This window comes from Tiliqua scincoides, chromosome 1, assembly GCF_035046505.1.
Source record: "Tiliqua scincoides isolate rTilSci1 chromosome 1, rTilSci1.hap2, whole genome shotgun sequence".
NCBI lineage: Eukaryota > Metazoa > Chordata > Lepidosauria > Squamata > Scincidae > Tiliqua > Tiliqua scincoides.
In genome coordinates, this window is record NC_089821.1 from 170662124 (window position 1) to 170682286 (window position 20163).

General features: G+C 42.6%; 1 protein-coding gene across 7 annotated transcripts in view; it reads left to right on the plus strand.

Moving 5' to 3' along the window:
- The window catches only part of MLIP (muscular LMNA interacting protein), a 58484-nt gene that overhangs the window by 25648 nt on the left and 12673 nt on the right, over positions 1-20163 (plus strand). For 4 of the 7 annotated variants that reach the window (XR_010793578.1, XR_010793579.1, XM_066612414.1 and 1 more), the window contains exons 4-12: positions 3098-4702; positions 8272-8343; positions 10794-10856; positions 11784-11867; positions 11964-12023; positions 12545-12589; positions 16994-17035; positions 18198-18323; positions 19531-19719. Coding sequence is in view for 2 of the 7 variants with exons in the window: in XM_066612414.1 (XP_066468511.1) it covers positions 3098-4702; positions 8272-8343; positions 10794-10856; positions 11784-11867; positions 11964-12023; positions 12545-12589; positions 16994-17035; positions 18198-18323; positions 19531-19719 (2286 nt within the window). In the remaining 5 variants the exon portion in view is untranslated. The remainder of the gene's footprint in view (positions 1-3097; positions 4703-8271; positions 8344-10793; positions 10857-11783; positions 11868-11963; positions 12024-12544; positions 12590-16993; positions 17036-18197; positions 18324-19530; positions 19720-20163) is intronic. The other 3 variants (XR_010793581.1, XR_010793580.1, XR_010793582.1) reach the window with 3 other exon arrangements.

A 20163-nucleotide genomic window follows, 5' to 3' on the forward strand; every position in this document is an offset into this window, starting at 1 on the left:
TCCTTCCCTTCCCTGCTCCATCCCACCCCCACTGCCATCACACTTACCTGTGCTGGTCTGGAAGAAGCCTGCCGCTGTCAAAAGCCTCCGCTGTCATAAACCCCTGTGCTCAGTGGCCCAATCTCAGAAAGGATTAGACTGCAATGCAGCAAGAACGATTGATTCTTTTGGACAAGCAGAGTGGAGCTGAAATGCATGAAGCAAACCTGATTGAGTAATCTCTGTGTACTTCTTCCTGCATTTTTAGTTGTAACTCTAACACTTTACATAAGAACATAAGAACATGGTCTGATCCCCACTGGATCAGACCATAGGCCCATCTAGTCCAGCTTCCTGTATCTCACAGCGGCCCACCAAATGCCCCAGGGAGCACACCAGATAACAAGAGACCTGCATCCTGGTGCCCTCCCCTACATCTGGCATTCTGACTTAACCCATTTCTAAAATCAGGAGGTTGCGCATACACATCATGGCTTGTACCCCATAATGGATTTTTCCTCCAGAAACTCGTCCAATCCCCTTTTAAAGGCGTCTAGGCTAGACGCTAGCACCACATCCTGTGGCAAGGAGTTCCACAGACCGACCACGCGCTGAGTAAAGAAATATTTTCTTTTGTCTGTCCTAACCCTCCCAACACTCAATTTTAGTGGATGTCCCCTGGTTCTGGTATTATGTGAGAGTGTAAAGAGCATCTCCCTATCCACTCTGTCCATCCCCTGCATAATTTTGTATGTCTCAATCATGTCCCCCCTCAGGCGTCTCTTTTCTAGGCTGAAGAGGCCCAAACGCCGTAGCCTTTCCTCATAAGGAAGGTGCCCCAGCCCCGTAATCAGCTTAGTCGCTCTCTTTTGCACCTTTTCCATTTCCACTATGTCTTTTTTGAGATGCGGCGACCAGAACTGGACACAATACTCCAGGTGTGGCCTTACCATAGATTTGTACAACAGCATTATAATACTAGCCGTTTTGTTCTCAATACCCTTCCTAATGATCCCAAGCATAGAATTGGCCTTCTTCACTGCTGCCGCACATTGGGTCGACACTTTCATCGACCTGTCCACCACCACCCCAAGATCTCTCTCCTGATCTGTCACAGACAGCTCAGAACCCATCAGCCTATATCTAAAGTTTTGATTTTTTGCCCCAATGTGCATGACTTTACACTTACTGACATTGAAGCGCATCTGCCATTTTGCTGCCCATTCTGCCAGTCTGGAGAGATCCTTCTGGAGCTCCTCACAATCACTTCTGGTCTTTACCACTCGGAAAAGTTTGGTGTCGTCTGCAAACTTAGCCACTTCACTGCTCAATGATGCACTGCTTCACTTTGTGATGATGGGTATTAAAAATACTGCACGTGCCATATCTTGTCTGATCTCAGAAGCTAAGCAGGGTCAGGCCTGGTTAGTACTTGGATGGGAGACTGCTTGGGAATACCGGGTGCTGTAGGCTTATACCAGAGTCTTTTGAGACTGAAGGTTGCCAACCAACCAAAATATAAGTCATTCTGAATGTAGCTAAATGTGCAAGTACAAATCAGTTTTTACCCTATCCGCTGCTGTGGAATAGAAGTACAAAGAGTATTTTCTATGGACAAGTTGTTAATCTTTCTGAAGGTCTGACGATTCCAGTGACTTCCTGTCTCCTACACAAAGACACTGGAAGAAAATATTGAGCAGCAGCCTCTCAATGTGATGAATAAAGCATGGTGTATCCCGCACCAGTGCTTGAGTTGCATTCTGTATTGCTTCTTGAATTCAGTTGGGCTGTCTCCGCTCTGTTCCTTGCTCTTTCTGCTGGCTGCTTTGTATTGCTTAATGTGTTTTTTTGGGGGGAGGGGGATATTCTTATATGTGGCGAGATGAAATTAAAACACACCACATTCTGGAAAACTATTTAGAAGTAGTTTGAGGTGGGACAAGTCACTGCATAATGAAACGTTCAGAACACCACTTCGCTGTGATGAACATCATAAGAGGAGTTGCTGGCTAAAATGAGTTTGCTGCATGAAACACAGCAGCTTTGAAAACAACCGGGGTCTTGACAGGTATGTGAACAACAAACACCAGCCCTTCCATTACTCAGAATCAAAACATGGCACTATTCCATGTTTTTCCTTTAGCAGCCATTTGGAAATGCTAATTTCCACCTGCTCGAGTTTGACTGCCTGCACTCTCCGCATGAGATGTTTGTGAATATGCAGAAAAGCCACCTAACGTAGGACCTTCCATGCTCTCTTTTCGGTTTTCAAATGTTGGCAGGGTGTTAATTGGCTGACCACGGCTTCCACCCCACTGACTGCTGACCACTACAAGCAGCTATGCAAGAAACAGTTGGTATTTGCTTTGGATACTTTCCTGACTTCAGCTATACCAACTCAGCTCTACTTCTTGACCGTCCTGCTTGCCTTCTGGTTTCTGTCGCTGACCCTTGATAACTTCTCATTTCCCCTAACTAACTAGCTCTGGTTTGGCTTTCATTCTCTACCCTGTCCTAATGCCTTTCCTTGCCCTGGTACAATTTTATAGTTCTTGATTTATAATCAACAAAATGAGTCTCAGAAATGCGCCTAGTGGCTGCAGTTCCATTCACAGCTATGCTGATATGTGCACATTAGTTTCTCCGGGGTTTCTGTGTGAATAACTGAACATTCAGTTATTCACACTGAATATATTGGTCAATTTGCAGTTTCATCTGACATAAAGTGTTTGCTGATGTGATCCTTTCAGAGTTTGCATTTTTAAAAGCTTTGATTGTGCTTAATTTCTACGATGCCACTGCTGGTGACATTGTTTAAAATGGTTTTTTATTATTTTTGCAAAGTTATGAAACAAATTAGCATGGAACATAAAAATTGTATGCCATTTTATTAATAGAAGATTACACATCAACAAATAATTTGTGTGTGCAATTTAATGTAAAATGATGAGCTCTTAGCAACATTATTCAGTAAAACTCTGATAATTAAAATAGGTGATATATTAAAGCACAGTGTTTACTAACAAGCATCATAATTGCAGAGGTAAGAAAGATACATACTGTTAATAATGACATGGACTCTGCTCTAACATGCTTTTTTATCTTTTTCCCCCTCCAGTTCACTTCTCCTCTGTCTACCTCTGATCATCTTTCCCATAAGTCGCCTGTCACCTTCTTACTTTCTCCACCTGACCTGACAGTAGAACATAATCCGGCTCCTATTCTCCAGCAAGCCACTTCTCTGCAAGAATCCCATAGCCAATGGCAGTCTGCCAATGGATCCTCTATACAACAGTCATCAACCTATTCGCAGGCTACTGCTTCCTACAGTTTACCTTCTCCCATTCTGAAAAGACCGTCACTCCCACTTAAGAGCCTATCAGAAAATGCACAGATGATACCCAGCGGTCTCCAGGCTAGCAGTCTTCACAAAATCTCAGAACCTGCCACATCTCTTTCACCGAACAAGAGCTCACTTCCCTTTTCACAAGTTTCCAGTTCAGGCGCTACATCTCAGAGTTCATCCCCTCAGGCCCTGACTCCTCCGCCTTCCAAGAGATTTACTGCTTTGTCTGCAGTTCCTATCTATATCACCACACACTTATTATCTCCTAGTCCACCGCCTCTTTCTTCTCCTTTCCATGGCTCCTCCTCAACCATATGTAGTGTAAACAATCCTTGTAGTCAAATGTCATCTAGTGGAAATCTTCTGAAGTCTGGAATTAAATCCCCTGTGCCAACCAGGCTCTCTCTGTTGACTGCGATCCTGAAGTCAGGCACTTCTCCCAAAAGGCCATTTTCTCCTGCCTCTTGCCCTGCTTCATTTTCTCCCAATTCTTTAGGTTCTTCAACACCAGCAATAGACCAGACATTTAAAGCAACCCCTCCAACTCCAAAGAAGTCTGCCTCAAGTTTTTCCATTCGGTCTGCTTCTCCCAACCAAGATGACTTTCACTTGACAGTGTTTTCTACTGCACCAAACCACACGAGTGTGTTGCCTTCAAAGTCTAGTCCTATGCTTAGAGTCAGGTCCTTGTCCCCTAAAAGGCACCTGGATGCCAGGGCACTTTCTCCTGACAAATTGCGCCCTTTGTCACCCAACGTTTCTTCCTATAGAAAAATAGTTGTGTCTCCTCTCTTACAAACCAAGATGTCCAATTCCTCCTTACCTCCACATGTCCCAAGACATCCTTCTTCTTCCAAAGGGGCCCATTCTCCTGCCCACAGAACCCAAGGGCCTGAGAAGTCAAAGAGAGTCCACACCTACTCTCCCACTTTTACTGCCAAATCCTATCCACTGTCTCCTGCTACTAACCAAAGAGATGCACTCTCCCCCACTTTAGAAAAATATCCTTCTCGTCGTCCAATCTTTATGTACCCTAGTTCTAAATCAAAAGAATACCTGTCACAAGTCCCTGTTAAGGATTCAAATGCACGTTCACCAGTTCCTTCATCTTATTGGCCTTTTTCTCATACAGGTTCTACCTCACCTTCCCCTCCAGACTATAATATAAAATCCCCTTCACCAGAGACTAATCCCAATTCAGTGCACTCAAGCTACAGAGCTTGCCCTGCACCTGCAAGACCCAGGACCCCAACAGTAACACAGCCGAGATCTCCTCCCATGGCCCGCTCTCCTTGCTCACTGCTGTCAAGGTCCAGGGAACTGACTTCACCGCTCTCTTTCTCTCTGCCTTCTGACTCTGAGAATAAGGCTCCCCAGGTATTCACTCTTATTTGCTTACTTGCTTGCTCACTTCTGCGCTTTTATTCCTCTTGCTTCTTCTGAGTCAGGAAACCTGTTTTGTTTTCAGAAAGAAAGATGGAAAAAGTAAATTCCAAAAATGTTTTCCACAATGTGCCTCAACCCTGTTGAGATTTCCTCATATTTATTACAGGGGATTTCCTCATATTTATTACAGTCATGTCTTCAATGCATGAGTGATTTCTCCTGCACAGAATGGTTTTCCATGGATATCCTTCCATGTTTCAGTGAATGGAAACAATGTTAGTATGACCTCTGAAATGGGGGCAATGTATTAATGGTATCTGACTTCACAAGGGCTAACACAGGGGTGCCCAAACCCCAGCTCTGGGGCCAGTTGCAGCCCTTGAGGACTCCCAATCTGGCCCTCAGGGAGCTCCCAGTCTCCAATGAGCCTCTGGCCCTACGGAGACTTGTGGAGCCCTCACTGACCTGATGCAACTACTCTCAGCGTGACAGCCAACTGTTCGACCTCTCGTGTGAGCTGTGGGACAAGGGCTCCTTCCACGGCTTGCTGTTTCACATCTGTGATGTAGCAGCAGCAGCAAAGGAAAGGCTGGCTTTGCTTTGTGCAAGGCCTTTTATAGGCCTTGAGCTATTACAAGACCTTCATTCATTCATACAAGTTCCATCTCTAATATATTAATTTATGTAAATTTATTCAAATTTGAAATGTAAATTAATTCCTTTTCCCCCCTGCCCCCACCACAGTGTCAGAGAGAAGATGTGGCTTTCCTGCCAAAAACTTTGGACACTCCTGGGCTAACATAATGATTGTGGTGGAGGCTATTTTAAATTTAACGTAGGGTTGAATCCTATCCAACGTTCTAACACTGAGGCAGCAGTAGTGCAGCCCTGATGTAAGGGACTAAAGTTTAAAGGAGGATTAAATAAAGGAGACCTCTGTGACTGTCCCCCCACCGCAGGATGCACCGCTGGCCCTGTTGGCACTGCTACATCAGTGCTCGAAAGTTGGATAGGATTGGGCCCATAGAATGGTTACTCTTTCATATGTGTGAAAAGTGTTAACTTTATGAAATCAACACAACCAGGCTAGTTAAAAGGGATATTCTTTTTCTTTAATTCTTGCTTTTTTTTGTTGCTAGAATGACAAATCTGATCTTGCTTGTTCATTGGCGTAGGAAACACAGGATTAAATCATGAATTAATTCATTTGAACTAAATGTTTTGATTTTGGGTATGATGCACCCTGCATTTTCTGACACTAATGGTATGTTGGCTGCCATTGCACATTTCAGTCCCATTGATTGCAGCACAATTTAAGCTTGCATGGGCTCATTTGAAGACATTGTTAATGGATAGAACTATTATTACTGTTCAGGGCTGACTCTGACTCTGTGGTTGGTGCCATTGAATAGTTTTAATTAACTTCAATTTAAAACGTAGCAGCTATATTACTGATTATAAATATTTACATATAATCAGTTCTCCTTTACGACTCAAACAGGGTGTGTGTGTGTGTGTGTGTGTGTGTGTGTGCATGATTCAGTGCTCTCCCCCGTAAGAACAAGCAGCGTCTGATTAAGATGGCTAATAATTCTGCTTGCTTGTATAGATCCCACTGAACAAGGGATAGGAAGGGGAAAGATGGTATACAGTTTGCATATTACATTTAGGTTTTGCAGACACAGGACAGGAGTCTTTTATTGTTGTTATTTCATCACAGCCTATGCTGGGCTGGTTACAGTCTGCAATTCGGGATTCAACCAAGATCCTGGGAATTACAGAGATATCTTAGTAGGATTCTTGCTGTTCCAAGCAACTTCTTTGGAGCTGAGTTGATGTAATTTGCTCATGGCCAAGATGTCCTTCAGACTTCTAGGCACTGCTCCAGAGGGTTCAAGGACAGTTGGCACAATACTGACCTCCTTCCAGAGATGCGCAGGTTTTACTCACAGGTCATGGTATCTTGTGATCTCCTCATGTTCTTTGTCTCCTGCATATCACTGTCTCTCATGGAACTGTTGTTTTGACTAGATGAAACTCCTGTTTTGGACAGAGCTTTCATGCACTTATTGAAACAACTGGAATCAAAACAAGGGAAGAACAAATAACACACAGTATGATGGCAGATTTATTATTATGACTGACTGGTGTCTCAGTGCATTGCAAATGCAGTAGCTGCAAAAAACTGATAAGCAGCAGTTTATTCCATATTTGTAGTTATAAACTCATCCTTTGAGAGTTTCTGGTCTCTGACACTACTTACATTTCAGAGCCTGCTTTGGAAGAGAAACTGGAAAAGAGAGGAAAGGGAAGAGGAGTGCGAGGAATCGAAACAATATTGTTTCTGTGTCCTTTTCAGTGCAGAGTCTTTGGCAGCAGCAACATAAAAAGTAGCACTTTGGAAGGAGAAAAAATTATTTCTAGCACTTTGGCAGTCTGGACTGCACATGTGCAAAGAACAAGAATTAACCAAGGCAAGGAGGGACAACCTCAGAAGGCATCATTCACAGTATTTTACATTTGTTTATCCCTTAGGAGTGAAATTGTCTAGACCAAAAGCTGATTGTCATCTTGTCTAGTCGATTTCATCTCCTTCACTGACTTTTTAAATAGACAGAAAAGGCAACTGCAGGAAGAACATGAAGTATTTCCCTTCTTTCTGTCTCCACACAATTACACTTATGGTGTTATCACACTACCAATGCTGAATCAGGGCTAGTGCCAAGATACCTCTAAGTTCGTGGTTCCCAACGTTTTTAACATTGGAACTCACCCAAAACAAGTTTCACTTTACAACCTGCTCAAGTCTCTGTGGTTATAATGGTGATTGGGCAGCAGTGCTCGCCCCAAGTAGCAGGTTGATTAATGCTTGATGCACATGGCCTAATCTACCCTGTCAGTTTCATGAACCACCCAAAATTGGGTCATGACCCCACTGGTGGGCCATAGACCCACAGTTTGGGAACTGCTGCTCTAAGGGGTAAATTATTCCTATTGGGCTGCAAAGTATAATCTGTTCCTAGCCTGAGTGACCTCTCCTGATTCTGCAGTTCACCCTGTCATCCATATAGTCAAAAAGAAAACTTTTCATACATGTGGTTTGCATGAAGTATATTTTGTTGATTGTGGTTGTATATCAATTCTCTTAAGTGAGTATTGTGTGGATTCCTACATTTAAAAGTATATATGGAATGCGCGAAGTACTTATTTGAAAAACTCTTCTAAAATAGTAAATGACGGATTCCTCTGATGAGGAGGAAGAAGATGATAAATAGTAACTAATAAAGCACCGTCAACATGCATCATGCTTTACAATAGAAGATAAGACAGGTCCCTGCCCCAATGGGCTCACAGTCTAAATTAAAAGGAGGCAACAGAGGAAGATGGGGGTGATCTGCAATGATTTCATGTTTAAATACCAGTTATTATTTTATGTATTTAGCTGAAGTAAGGCAGAAGGACTAAGGGGTATAATCTTACAGTAAACTTTAAGGGAATTTTAATAACACATTTCCTCTTTACACCTTAATTTCTCCTCTCTGTTTGGTTGAAAACTGTAGCCACACAAGATCAAGACAAGCTACAAGGCATTTGCTGCAATCCCTACAAACACACTCCTCCTGGAGCAGAAGGTTAGTTGTTTGCTCACACATGTAAATGTTGCAGAATATTCAGGAGTTTGGGGTTAATTTCATAACTGAGAGTTGCCTTTTCAAATTTTAGATTGCAAAGTGGGTGCTACTATCCTCTAGGCTTTGCGACTGTGAGCAAAAACAGACAAAAGCAGCCCACCAGCTAGACGTAGCAGATCACCACACTTCAACTGCCAAACTAGCCAGTATTCAAAATCTCCGATTTGGACTGGAACCATGCAGGGAGAATTTTAGTCTGTTGCCCCCACCGTAGTGCTGGTCTGGATTTATTTGTGCTGCTATTTTTTTTTAAAGGATTGCTCCCATCAGCATCACTGGTAATTTGACTCCCAGGACAAATAGCACCCGTGGAGGGCCCCAAACTAAATTGGGACTGTTGGGGAAAGCAGTCTTCTCTTCCAGCAGTCCCAGTCTAACTGACCCGAGTGGCTGCTATTTGTATACTTTTAGGCACACAAGCCCTTATCACACAATAAAGTATGTCATCTATTTGACATAGGGCAGGATATAAATAAAGTTTATTATTATTATTTTTATTATTATTATTATTATTATTATTATTATTATTATTATTATTATTATTATTATTATTATTATTATTATTTGACCTTAAGCTAATGAGCAAGTGCTAGTTACATTTTTGAGAGGGGGCAGAGGGCTGATTTTTCAAAGCTATGGTTTGTGCGAACATGGACATGACATCATATTAGTAGAAATTTTTTTGAAGCAGAGCAGACATAAGATGATGTCCGCCTATGGACTGCACATGCACTAGCCATGTTGGCAGGAACAACAGGATGTGACCCTGAGCTGATTGCTGTGGTGACACCACCACAAGATACCAGGCAGCTGTAGGGGAGGAGAGGAGCAGGGTGGGAAGAGCAGACAAACCAAGAGCTGCCAGTCTTCTCATTAACATGGTCTGGAAAAGCATCTGGATTAAAACTGAAGATGCTGCACAACTCATCAGGATGGTGGAACCATCTGTTCCTTCCTTTGCTGTTTGTGTTTGGAAGAAGTGAGCCATTGAGCTTGCTGTAGCAACAGAAAATAAAACTATTTCAAACCAAAATTGAGCCAGTGTTCGTAGCAGTTGGGATTAAAGAGCATTTCAGCAGGTGCTGCTCACCTCACCTTGCCAGTGTTAGGACAAGTGAAACAGCAACTGAGGGGACCAAACCAGCCAGACTTCAGAGGAATTGACTGATTTCACTGTGGCACCAGACTCCTGCACTGCAACAGAGTAGTTGGTCTGTGTGTGACAATAAGAGGGCAATGAGAAAATGAGTTTGATTGGTATGCATGGTGTGTCCAAGATGTAACTGGTAAAACTGAAAGGTGGCGTGATAGGTAAGTCTGTCTTGATTTATTTTTGCACAGTCCAGATGTGCTGTTTTAAACAGGTGACTAGAGAACTAGTCAAGTCACCTAGTCTAGTTGAAATAGACTAGAGAACAGCTTGGTTCTCTAACAAATTGTGTTTACTATATGGATTCTCTAATGGATTGTGTTTAGTATATAAATCAAGGGGAATCATTCATTGCTATATAGGACAAAGTCAAACAGCAGTGTGCATGCCCCCTCTAGAGGACAGGAGGGCATACTGCAGCAGAAATGCAATACAGTAGTTCTCAAACTTTTCGCACCAGGGCCCACTTTTTAGAATGAGAATCCATCGGCACCCACTGGATGTGACATCATCAAGCATGAAAATTTTAACCATCCTAGGCTGCAATCCTACCCACATTTACCCAGGAGTAAGTCCTATTTACCATCATTGTTAAAAGCATATACATAGTAGCCTGTTCAAAGTACAGGTCTGTAACATTTCCCCAGATGCAGTCACATACCAGGATAGCATCAAATCTAATATATTAAAAATAAAATATTGAAATGAATGGGGACCCACCTGAAATTGGCTCACGACCCACCTAGTGGGTCCCAACCCACAGTTTAAGAAACACTGCAGTAGAACCAATGATTAAAAAAAAACCCCAAAAAACTTGGGATGGTCTAATCACTCCTTTGAGTTGCATTAAAGGATTTTTTCTGATTGTAGACCTTGGCTGGGAGAAAAATGTTTAAAATAACAAGGCATCCTGAAAGCTCAAACCTTATTTGGAAGAAGTATATTTGCTTTTGATGGTTCCAACAAAACTCATCAGAAGATAGTTTGGTTTGGTTCACAATTCACATACAATCTTTTTAACCAGTTGACTCTTTATGATAACTGGGTTTATCGTAGACTTTATTGTTTAGTCTTACATTGTGCTTTATGTCCATTTCATTAGAGATAGACAGGACATAAATAATAGAAATAACTGGTGATTATGTAGAACCACAGATGGTACACCTTTTGTTAGCACTTCATTGTTTAATTTTTTTCAGTGCTGCCCTGACCTCAGAATTATCTGAATTAATCTCTCTAGGCACTTGATGAACCAACCAAGACTGAAGGAGTTGTTGACACAGATTTCAGCGTGCGTTCAGAGGTGACTTTAATTATCTCACTGTCTCTTTATTGCTCTCACTATGTTCAAACCATTCCTATTAAATTTACTTCCTTTCTACTTATGTTTCCAGTTTCACTAGCTTCTATTCTCTTAAAATTGTCCCCGAGTGAATAAATGCTGGAGGGCCCAATTCTATCCAATTTTCCAGTGCTGGTGCAGGTGTGCCAGTGGGATGTGTGCTGCATCCTGTGGTGGAGGGACAGTCACTGGGGCCTTCTCAAGGTATGGGAACATGTGTTTCCTTACCACAGGGCTACAATGTGGCTACACTGGAGCTTTAAAGTTGGATAGGATTGAGCCCTGAGTTTGCTCTTTGTTCTGTAAAATGGATGTCGCACCAAATTGTGGCTGTGTGTTTGCGTGCTTCAAAGACTCCTTGAGAAATTATTACTGTGCATGAAAGGATCTGGGTGAAAACCTGCACCATCTTGGAGGCATAGCACCAAGATGCCATAACTGTGGTGTTATTTTGTGTAATGTTTCCAAATTTTTAAAGTCAGGGAATTATAGTGCCACACAGCATTGGGTATGCCTGTTTCCACTTTGCCCTGAGAAAAATGAAGGTGAAGAGATGGAAAGGCTAGAAAAGTGACATTGCAGGAAGTAAAAGGAAGCAGTAGTGAATGAACAGGGGGTGACATCTAGGCTTCCCAAGGACATTGCAGTTGACAACACAGCGGGTTTTGAACCTGGTAAAGCATTGCAATATTATCCTGTAATATTTAGCTCACTTACAGAACCCAGAATCAGCTTACAGAACCCTTAATGAGCTCACAAACAGAACCCAGAATCGAGTGAATAGGTACCATCTACACCGAACAGTAAACACAGCAGGTCATTAAAAAAAAACAACCAGAGTATGAACAGAAGCCTGGAGCTACTATTTTCCTTTTAATAACCTTGTAGATGTGTTCGCCTGCCCAGTTGAGGCAACAAACTGAAGAGCTGTGCGCAGCCATTGATCAAGTCTTACAGGACCCCCTGCCTATGGTACAGATATATTTCTAAAATACTTTATAGCTATGCTTTCTTTTCTTTCCTTTCCTTTCTATAAATGAGCAACTGTAATTTTCAACTCATTTTTAGCGTCGATGTGATTCTTCTCCAAGCTCCTTGCAGAGCATGTTGGATTCTGATATAAGCAAAGTAAGTGGTTAAAGTTCCCCCTTAGAGTATGTGTTACACACGCACGCATGCACGCGCGCGCACACACACACACGCACACACACACGCACGGAGGGTACACTTTATAGAGTATTAGGGCATAGAAATAAAGTTTTCTTTACAAAATAACCCCCCCCCCCCCCAGAAAAAAAAGAGACAATGATGCAGTGGGGTGGAGAAGGTTGTTTTTCAGAAATAATGTACACACTAGCCTTTTAGATAGATTTCCTCTGTGAATTCAGACTATTCTGGTTTATCATTAAGGAATGCCCCTGAGTGTGGATTGTCAATTACATTTTATAGTGACAGACCACAATAATCTTATGAGCATGTTCACAATATCTTAATGAGACATCTAATTTTCCATCTTATAAGCCACTTGATTAAATAGATATATCTTACTTATTTTGATTGCTTTTTGGTAATGCCACTATTTTGCAAAAAAAGAAAAAGAAAAAAGAAAAATGCCTGACTCCTTTTGCTGTTTCATTCTCTGTCTATAGACATCCATTGCTTCTCAGAGACCAACTGGGCGGGAAACAAGATTTGTGAGTAACAAGGTCTAAATTTCTGCTTGGTCTTAACCCTAGCATCTGTTTTCAGTGTTTGCCCTGGAGCATATTTGCCTATTGAAAAGAAAAACCCAAAATGTCTCAGGATTTGCCAGACCATATGAGAAAATGGGCAAAATCAGGTTTACTCATGCAGCAGAGGTCTGAGTTGAGAGACTGAGCCTGTAGGATCTTCCAGGCATTGAACGGTCCTAGGCTCAGGAGGGACCAGTAACTGGGGGGTTCAGATAAGCTGGATATCTTACAGAGCAATTCTAAGCATGACTACTCATAGGTACGTCCCACATATTTCAATGGGACTTACTTCCAGGTAAGTGTGTATAAGACTGAAGCCTTCATTTTCCAAATTTATTGCCTTGAGCTTTTCAAGTGAACTGTTGTTGGCATCCTTCAGTCTCGGAAGACTATGGTGTCACGCTCTGAATGGTGGTTCTGGAACAGTGTCCTCTCCAGTGCGCGAAGCCTGGGTAAAGTAGGTATGGAGGATAGGCTGTTACCCATGCAGCAAATCCCCCCTCTCCACATCGCTGAAATGGTCCAACAGAAAGGCAGAAGCCAATACGGTTGGTTCCAGCGGCGTCGCAGGAGTTGCCAGAACGTGACTGTGTTCAGCCATGAACTGCCTCAGGGACTCCGGCTCTGGATTTTGCCTTGTGGTTGACTCCTGAAGCCTTTTCCATAACTGGATGTAGCCACAAGGCAGTGGAGGTTTGGGATCAGAGTTTTCCTTCTCTCAGATGAGCTGCCTTCCCAGGCTAAGGAGTCCCATCTACCCGGTGGCTGTTTAGTCGCCTCTTAGGACAAGTACAGCCAAACTGAGGGCCTATTCTTATCCCCAGCCCCCAGGAGAACAAGTGAACTGTAAGGAATAAATAATTGACAGCCCAATCCTGAGCAGCCTGTGTGCGGGGTTGCAGCTGTGCTGAAAATGGCTGCCACTGCATCCAGCACACCCAAGGCAGCTGCCACTGCCTCCTTGGGTGAAAGGGACGAAAGCCTTTTCCTGGGTTAAGTGAGTAGCCCCGCAATGGGGCTACTCAATTCTATGATAACCTGAGGATCAGCATAGAATTCAGAGCCTCTGGGTCAGGCAGACAGCATAACATGGAGGCTTAGGATCTGGTGGAGCAAAACTCCACAGGTCCCGCCTCCCTCCTGCCCCGCTCCCTCCCCGCCCTCCTTCTGCCTTCCTCCACCCCGGAACGTCTCCTCCCCACCTCCCCCCACACCCCCACCTAACTTTCTGCTACCCAGCAGTCTGCGTGACTGCAGAGCAGTGGCGCTCTGGTGCTCCACCGGTGCTAGTCCAGTGCTGGCCAGCACTCCACCAGTGTTCCACTGGTGCTAGGACCTGCAAACAGCCGTCACCCACCGAATAGGATTGGGCCCTGAGTTATTAGGAGTCTCATGTTTGCTACCATTTTTATAATATTCAATAATATCAAGAATCATATTCAATAATATCAAGTAAGAACAGAGGAAAGAGATTGTAAGCCCAGTGCATTTTTCTCACAACTACAAGCCTCCGCAAACAGGAGGCTCTGATCTATAGTTGGCACAACGGATTTTTGTTCTCATCTCTCTCTCAGCCAGAAATTGAGCTCCAATCATAATATCTTAAGACTTTTTATCAAAAAGATCATTCAAAATCACATTGCACATTATAGTTGCAGTAGCCTTTATCAGAGTGAATGATAGAAACCTCGCTCTGGAGAATGAAGTTAAATGACCTGAAGGCATTAGAAATTGGAGAATTAAATCCTATCGCTCACCTTTACACCTCTCCTACTAGCAATTCTATTACAGCTCTTCCTAGAGGAGACACTTGTAGCAGATCTCTTCAAAACCTAGTTGAAATTCTTTCATTAGCTGTCTTAAGGAGACCTAAGTGGGTACTGCCAATTGTATGCTCCAGTCTTCATAATGATGTATTAGATACCTTGAGCGCTTGTCCCAATGTCTATTAAAATAATGTAATTGGAACCAGAGACAAAGCTTTTAATTATTTTGCTGGCGACAGTCATAAAGCAGCCTCTACTGGTGCAATACTAGTTACACTGGCAGGGGAGTGGGTTAGGGATTGGGCTATAATTTATTTAAAGAGAGGTTAATACTATGAGAAACCCTGACTCGCAGCCATGACTGTGACTCGTTTTGCAACTTGTTCGTTTGTTGGCTGTGATGTGGCTTCTTGACTTAGAAAACGGGATTGCAATTAGTGCGCCTTGAAGGAGGCACAATAAACAACTCCTCTTTATTGTTCATCTGTATTGCTTAGCCAATGCCACTGGCAGCTAGAAAGGATTTTACGTGCTGTTTTGTGCTTGGCTGGCCATAATAATCAGGGAAAGGAATGGCAATCATCATTCTCACCACTCTGCTGTGACTGCCAAACTTGTGAACTTTGTCTAGCATAAATTTGTAAACTGCTGTTCCAATTGTAACTGTCAACTGGCTCCAAATAACACAGTCCTACAAAACTGAGGGTCAGAAAAGTTTCCCCCAAACTTTATGGTGGTTTGATATGAATTTGGGGTGCCGATTCCAAAAATGGCATCCGTTTTGCCCTATCACGTCTAGTTTTGGAGATATAGTATAGCCTCTTTAGTGAATGGTTCAAGCAGCTTCCTCATGAGGAAGCCATGGTGAAGGCTTCCTCATGAGGAAACTTCTTGAACCATTCACTAAAGAGGCTATGCCGTCTTTCCAGAACTAGACGCGATAGGGCAAAGCGGATGCCATTTTTGGAATCGGAACCTCAAATATACCCAGGAATTATTGTAACATTTAAGGAAGCACAATGTGTGTTGGCCTGTGTAATCAGTGTATAGAGTGCCCCTTCCCCCCAAATGCAGTGGTTGTTCATCTGTTTTAAAACTATATCTGAAGGCCTCTTCAGACATTGCCTCGCATGAATCCTTGCATGTGTGGAGATGGGGGAGGCGTGTCTGGGAAAGCATGGTGGCAAGTCCTATCCCACTGATGACACATCCATGGTCAGCGTTTGTTGGCAGCTCCAAATGTTGAGTGTGGGGAGAGATCCCTGCTATGATTGCCACTTACAAGGTGGCAACCGTGGAAAGATCTCTTCACTCTGATCAGTACTTTGCTGATCACTTAGAAGGCAGGGAGCATGGCTTGTAGGCATGCTCTGCCTTGACCCTCCAACCCACCACATGAGCAGGCACTTGTGGGGGCGGGAATGAAACTTTTGTGTAAGAACTCAAAAGCTAGCATGTGTGCCTTCCAGATAATCTGGTTCATGCTGAAGCCTCTCCTTAAAAGAAACAAGCCTTTGCTCCACATTGGAGTTTGCTCCCGAGGAAGTGCACATTGTACTGTGGTTGCCCAAGATTGTATCCAGCAATGGAGAGGAGGAGCTACGATATGTGCACAGCATGAGTCTCACACATGAGTTCTGTGAGTTTTTCCCCCAAAGCAACCAGGGCAGATTGTGGAGAGAGGCTGCCTAACTCTTTCACCTCTGTTTTTCTCCAGCTCAAATCACCTTCGCTAAGTTATCTTTTCACATGCAGTGGGAGAAGAGGCAGATGTAGGATCTCTGTCACTTCCCTGTATTTTTCCCCCCCAATGTGTGGAAAAAAAACCTTGGAAGGATGTTTTTGGACTGGAAAAGGGCCTAAGGAAAACTGCTGAAGCTGTATCTCTCTCTGTGTGCCCTTCCTTTGGTCAAAGTATCAGCCTGGCAAGACTTGTGGGTTTTAAAAGAGGAAAAATTTCTTGAATTCCTGTGTAATATGTAATTTGTGAACCACAGATCTAGGCTTGGGAAAGCAAAATCTGTGATACTTGACCCAGTTTGCCATTGCTAAGATAAGCCATTGCTCAGTTTGTCAACCCATGGGTATTATGGGCTTTGTATATTGTCCCATTCTGCGCAATTGCAGAAAAAACTCAGAATTTGATATTGGGTATGGTATACTCGGAATCCCAAGTACAGCATTTAAGTTGGTTGATACATTGACCATGAACTTACGGGAACTTACACTGACTCCTTCAATTGCATAGATGTGTATAAATGAAAAATGGCTGCAAGATCTATTGTTGAACAATTTGTTAATTGCAGGAAGATACAATTTTTACCTGGAGTTCCTTTTCCCTTTATTTCTTTGGTGGCTTCTTTATTATGAAAGGCTCTTTCCAAAATATTTTCATTAAAAACCAAAACTGACCCATCATTTCTCTTGGGGCTGCACAATTCCATCTGTTCATACCTCTTCCCAAGAACAAGAAAGTCTGCCAAAAAATAATGAAGGATACAGTGCATTATCAAATCCTTTTTCAATTCCATTCCCCTTAATATGATTAAAAGTAATGGATTGTTCCAGCTGAGCTGATGGCGTATGTGTTCTGTTCCAGGCTAACCTCTTATCAGTGTCTACAGTGACTGAGAAGCAAAAGGTATGTATTGCCTGTGAATTGCTTTGATTTTTAAAACAGAGACTGAACCAATATTCAAAATACTTATATATTGCCTTCTCCAGATTCAAGGGAAATTTAGAAGGGAAAAAATGCAGTGATGAAAATCAAATGACAGTCAAGTGAATAAAAATGCAGGAACGAAACAACACCTGTGACAAATTTAGAATATTTAAAGTAATAACTTTGTCATTATTTCAAATGTGCTTTTGGAAAACACTTCAAAATACTGTTAGTTGGAAAGGAAAATGGAAGGTCTAGCTCAGTTTGCCCTCTAGTCATTAACTGGAAAGTGTGTAAGCACAGAAGTTAATACTAGGCACAGAACTCAGCATCATGAGAATTTCAGCTTTCATTGTTAAAAATCAAGTTTCTAGACCTTATGACTGTGAACATCAGTTTTAAAAGTGTGTTGGCAATGTCTGGTGAAAGCTCTCCTTCACCACCCTGTTTCTCATACAGGAATTAACAGATATTTCTTTGGGGAGTAGGGGTCTCCAGGGTCACTTTTTATATTTCTAGGAAGTGTTTTTTGCGTCATGGTGTCTCTCCTACAGAGAAGGTTCCAGTAAAATTCAGGCTTTAGGACTTTCTGCTTCTCAGACTATAATAATAATCTTATTATTATATTATTATAATAATAATCTGACAAGCTTAATAATAATCTGACAAGCTGGGTAGACACTTGCGCAGGGCTCCCCGCACCCCAGGATGGCTGCTACAGGGACTGGTGAGTGGATCCTAGTCTCTGTAGCCCCCCTGAGTGACACAATCTTGGGGATTGTGTCGCTGCTTCGTCTCTGCCCTGGCCCCTTAAGGGGAAAGAGACCAGGGCCTTCAGGCTGGGGCATCACAATGCCCCAGTTTGAAAACCACTGGGCTAAGGGATTGGCAATCTCAGTCAGGAATGTAAACAAAAAATGGGGAAATATATGAGACTGAATGGAAGAATGGAGGAGTTCCCCTTTCACAGGTGACAATCCTTGGATTGGGCAAGGACGGATATCTAGTGACAACCAGGAATGCATCTGTATAGTATATTGTATCTGGAAAGTGAATATCTCACAATAATTGTAGTTTTGCCAACACTTTTGAAAAGATTTTTTTTTTAATGAAGAAATATATCTTCATCTAACACAACTAGACAAAGCCTGGTGTCATCCGCCCAACCACTGTGAAAGCAAAAGTGATATTAAAAGAAGAAGATCAGATCCAACCAAACCCATTCAGAAAGTACCTAGAAGAAAGCAGTGATCCTGAAACAGAACAGGTAATGTTTCTTTGGTTCCCCAGTTCAACATTAAATTTTATTCCTTGCGTTAGCACAGTAGTTTAAACAATTTACTGATTGGAATGCTTGAATGAGGAGGAAATATACCCCTCTATAGTTTTTACCTATAAAATTAAAAGTATATGAAATGACCTGGAAAATTGGTCAGTATGCACTTGAGTAAAAGAGAGAAAAAGAGCCATTATCTTCAGTTCTACATGGTGGCCACAATCCGCTATAGAATTTACATGTGTGGAATTCCATAGAATCACTAGGTTTAAGCCATTTCTGCCCAATGTTGCATATATGCAACAGGGATCAAAATGTTGGGCTTTGGGCTTTTCAGAAATGGCTTATGCAAGTGTAGCTCTCAAGTGCATTAAGTTTCCTGTGGTTACAAGACATTAGAAAATGCATAAGTTAATAAAGGTATGATTACTCAAGAGTTCCTTCAGGACTAGCCTCCATCCGCAAATCTACTATTGTACTACTTACTAGCAGCTTCTCAATGGTGATCAAAGGCTGCCATATGTGATTTGCAATAATTCAGGGCATGAATGAGAGACCAGGTCTGAACAAGACACAAGGAGATCACAAACGTCGTGTAAGAAATGCACCATTCATCAGTTACTCCAGACATAACTGCCGGATCCCAGCCCTACCCCTGGGGCCACCCACTGCCCACCCTCCCTCCGCTCAGGAACAACTCCCTCCTGCCTCCTACCCACCCACCCCCACCTACCTCAGAAGCTTGCATCAGCCTAGCCAGGCTGACACAAGCCTTGCAGAGGAAGCCTTTCATTGGCCTCAGCAGGACGGTGCTTCTCTGCGTGCCGGCCCAGCTTCCTCCAGAGGAGGCATGTTTGTGACCCTCCTGGGCCTGTGCAAGGGACTTGCGCTGGCCCAAGTCAAGGGCTGGATTGCGCCCTTAACCAAGTAACTAAAACAATTGTATCCCTTTAAAATAAACTGAGGCAACAAAGTAGATTTTCATGTTGATGAGGTTTTTAAAAATGAGCCCTCTCAAATTGTGAATTGTGTGTTCATGAACTGTGTATTCATCATCTGTTTATAGTCGCATAGCAACATGAGCAAACCGTACTGAAATAACACATGAATTATTACTCTTCTGGAATTCACACAAATTGGGCTTCTGCTCTTACAGTGTCCACTAACCAATCTCTTTGTCTACTTCTCTTTCTTCCAGGACTCTTCTCATTTTCATCCTTTTATTCCTACTAAAACGAACCTTTCTCCTAAGTCCCCATTACATCCTCAGTCCATCTCTCATGCTGACTCACTAAGTCCTGGACCATTCAGCCATTTGGGTTCCATCTTTGGTGATGTCCATGACCATTCTTATAGTCCTTACCATCGTAACGCTTTGTATAATAAGGTGAGAGATCTCGCTTCCCAGCTGTTCTGTAGTGCTAAAGAGATCCACATTTTTGGGACAGTTCACCTGTAAATTAAAAAAAACACAAAACTATTATACATAAACTTAAGGAACAGCTATAATGGGGTTTATTTGTAGATGATTCTATCTCACATCAGTAGGGCTGACATTTAAATAAACATTGCTAGGACAAAACTGCAAATCAGTAAAGTGCTTCACAATTCTTTTTCATCTCCACAACATCACTTGTGTGATCATCCTTTGGGGGGCAACTGAAACTGAGAGACAATGATTTGCCACCTGCCGTATTTGAATGGCTTACCTGGAATTTGAATGAAAGCCCCCAAGATCTGTCCTCAGGACGAGGTATTATTTATTTATACAAAGTATTTGTATCCTGCCTTTCTTCTTCTGCAAGGGAGGCATTCAAGGTGCCCAACAACA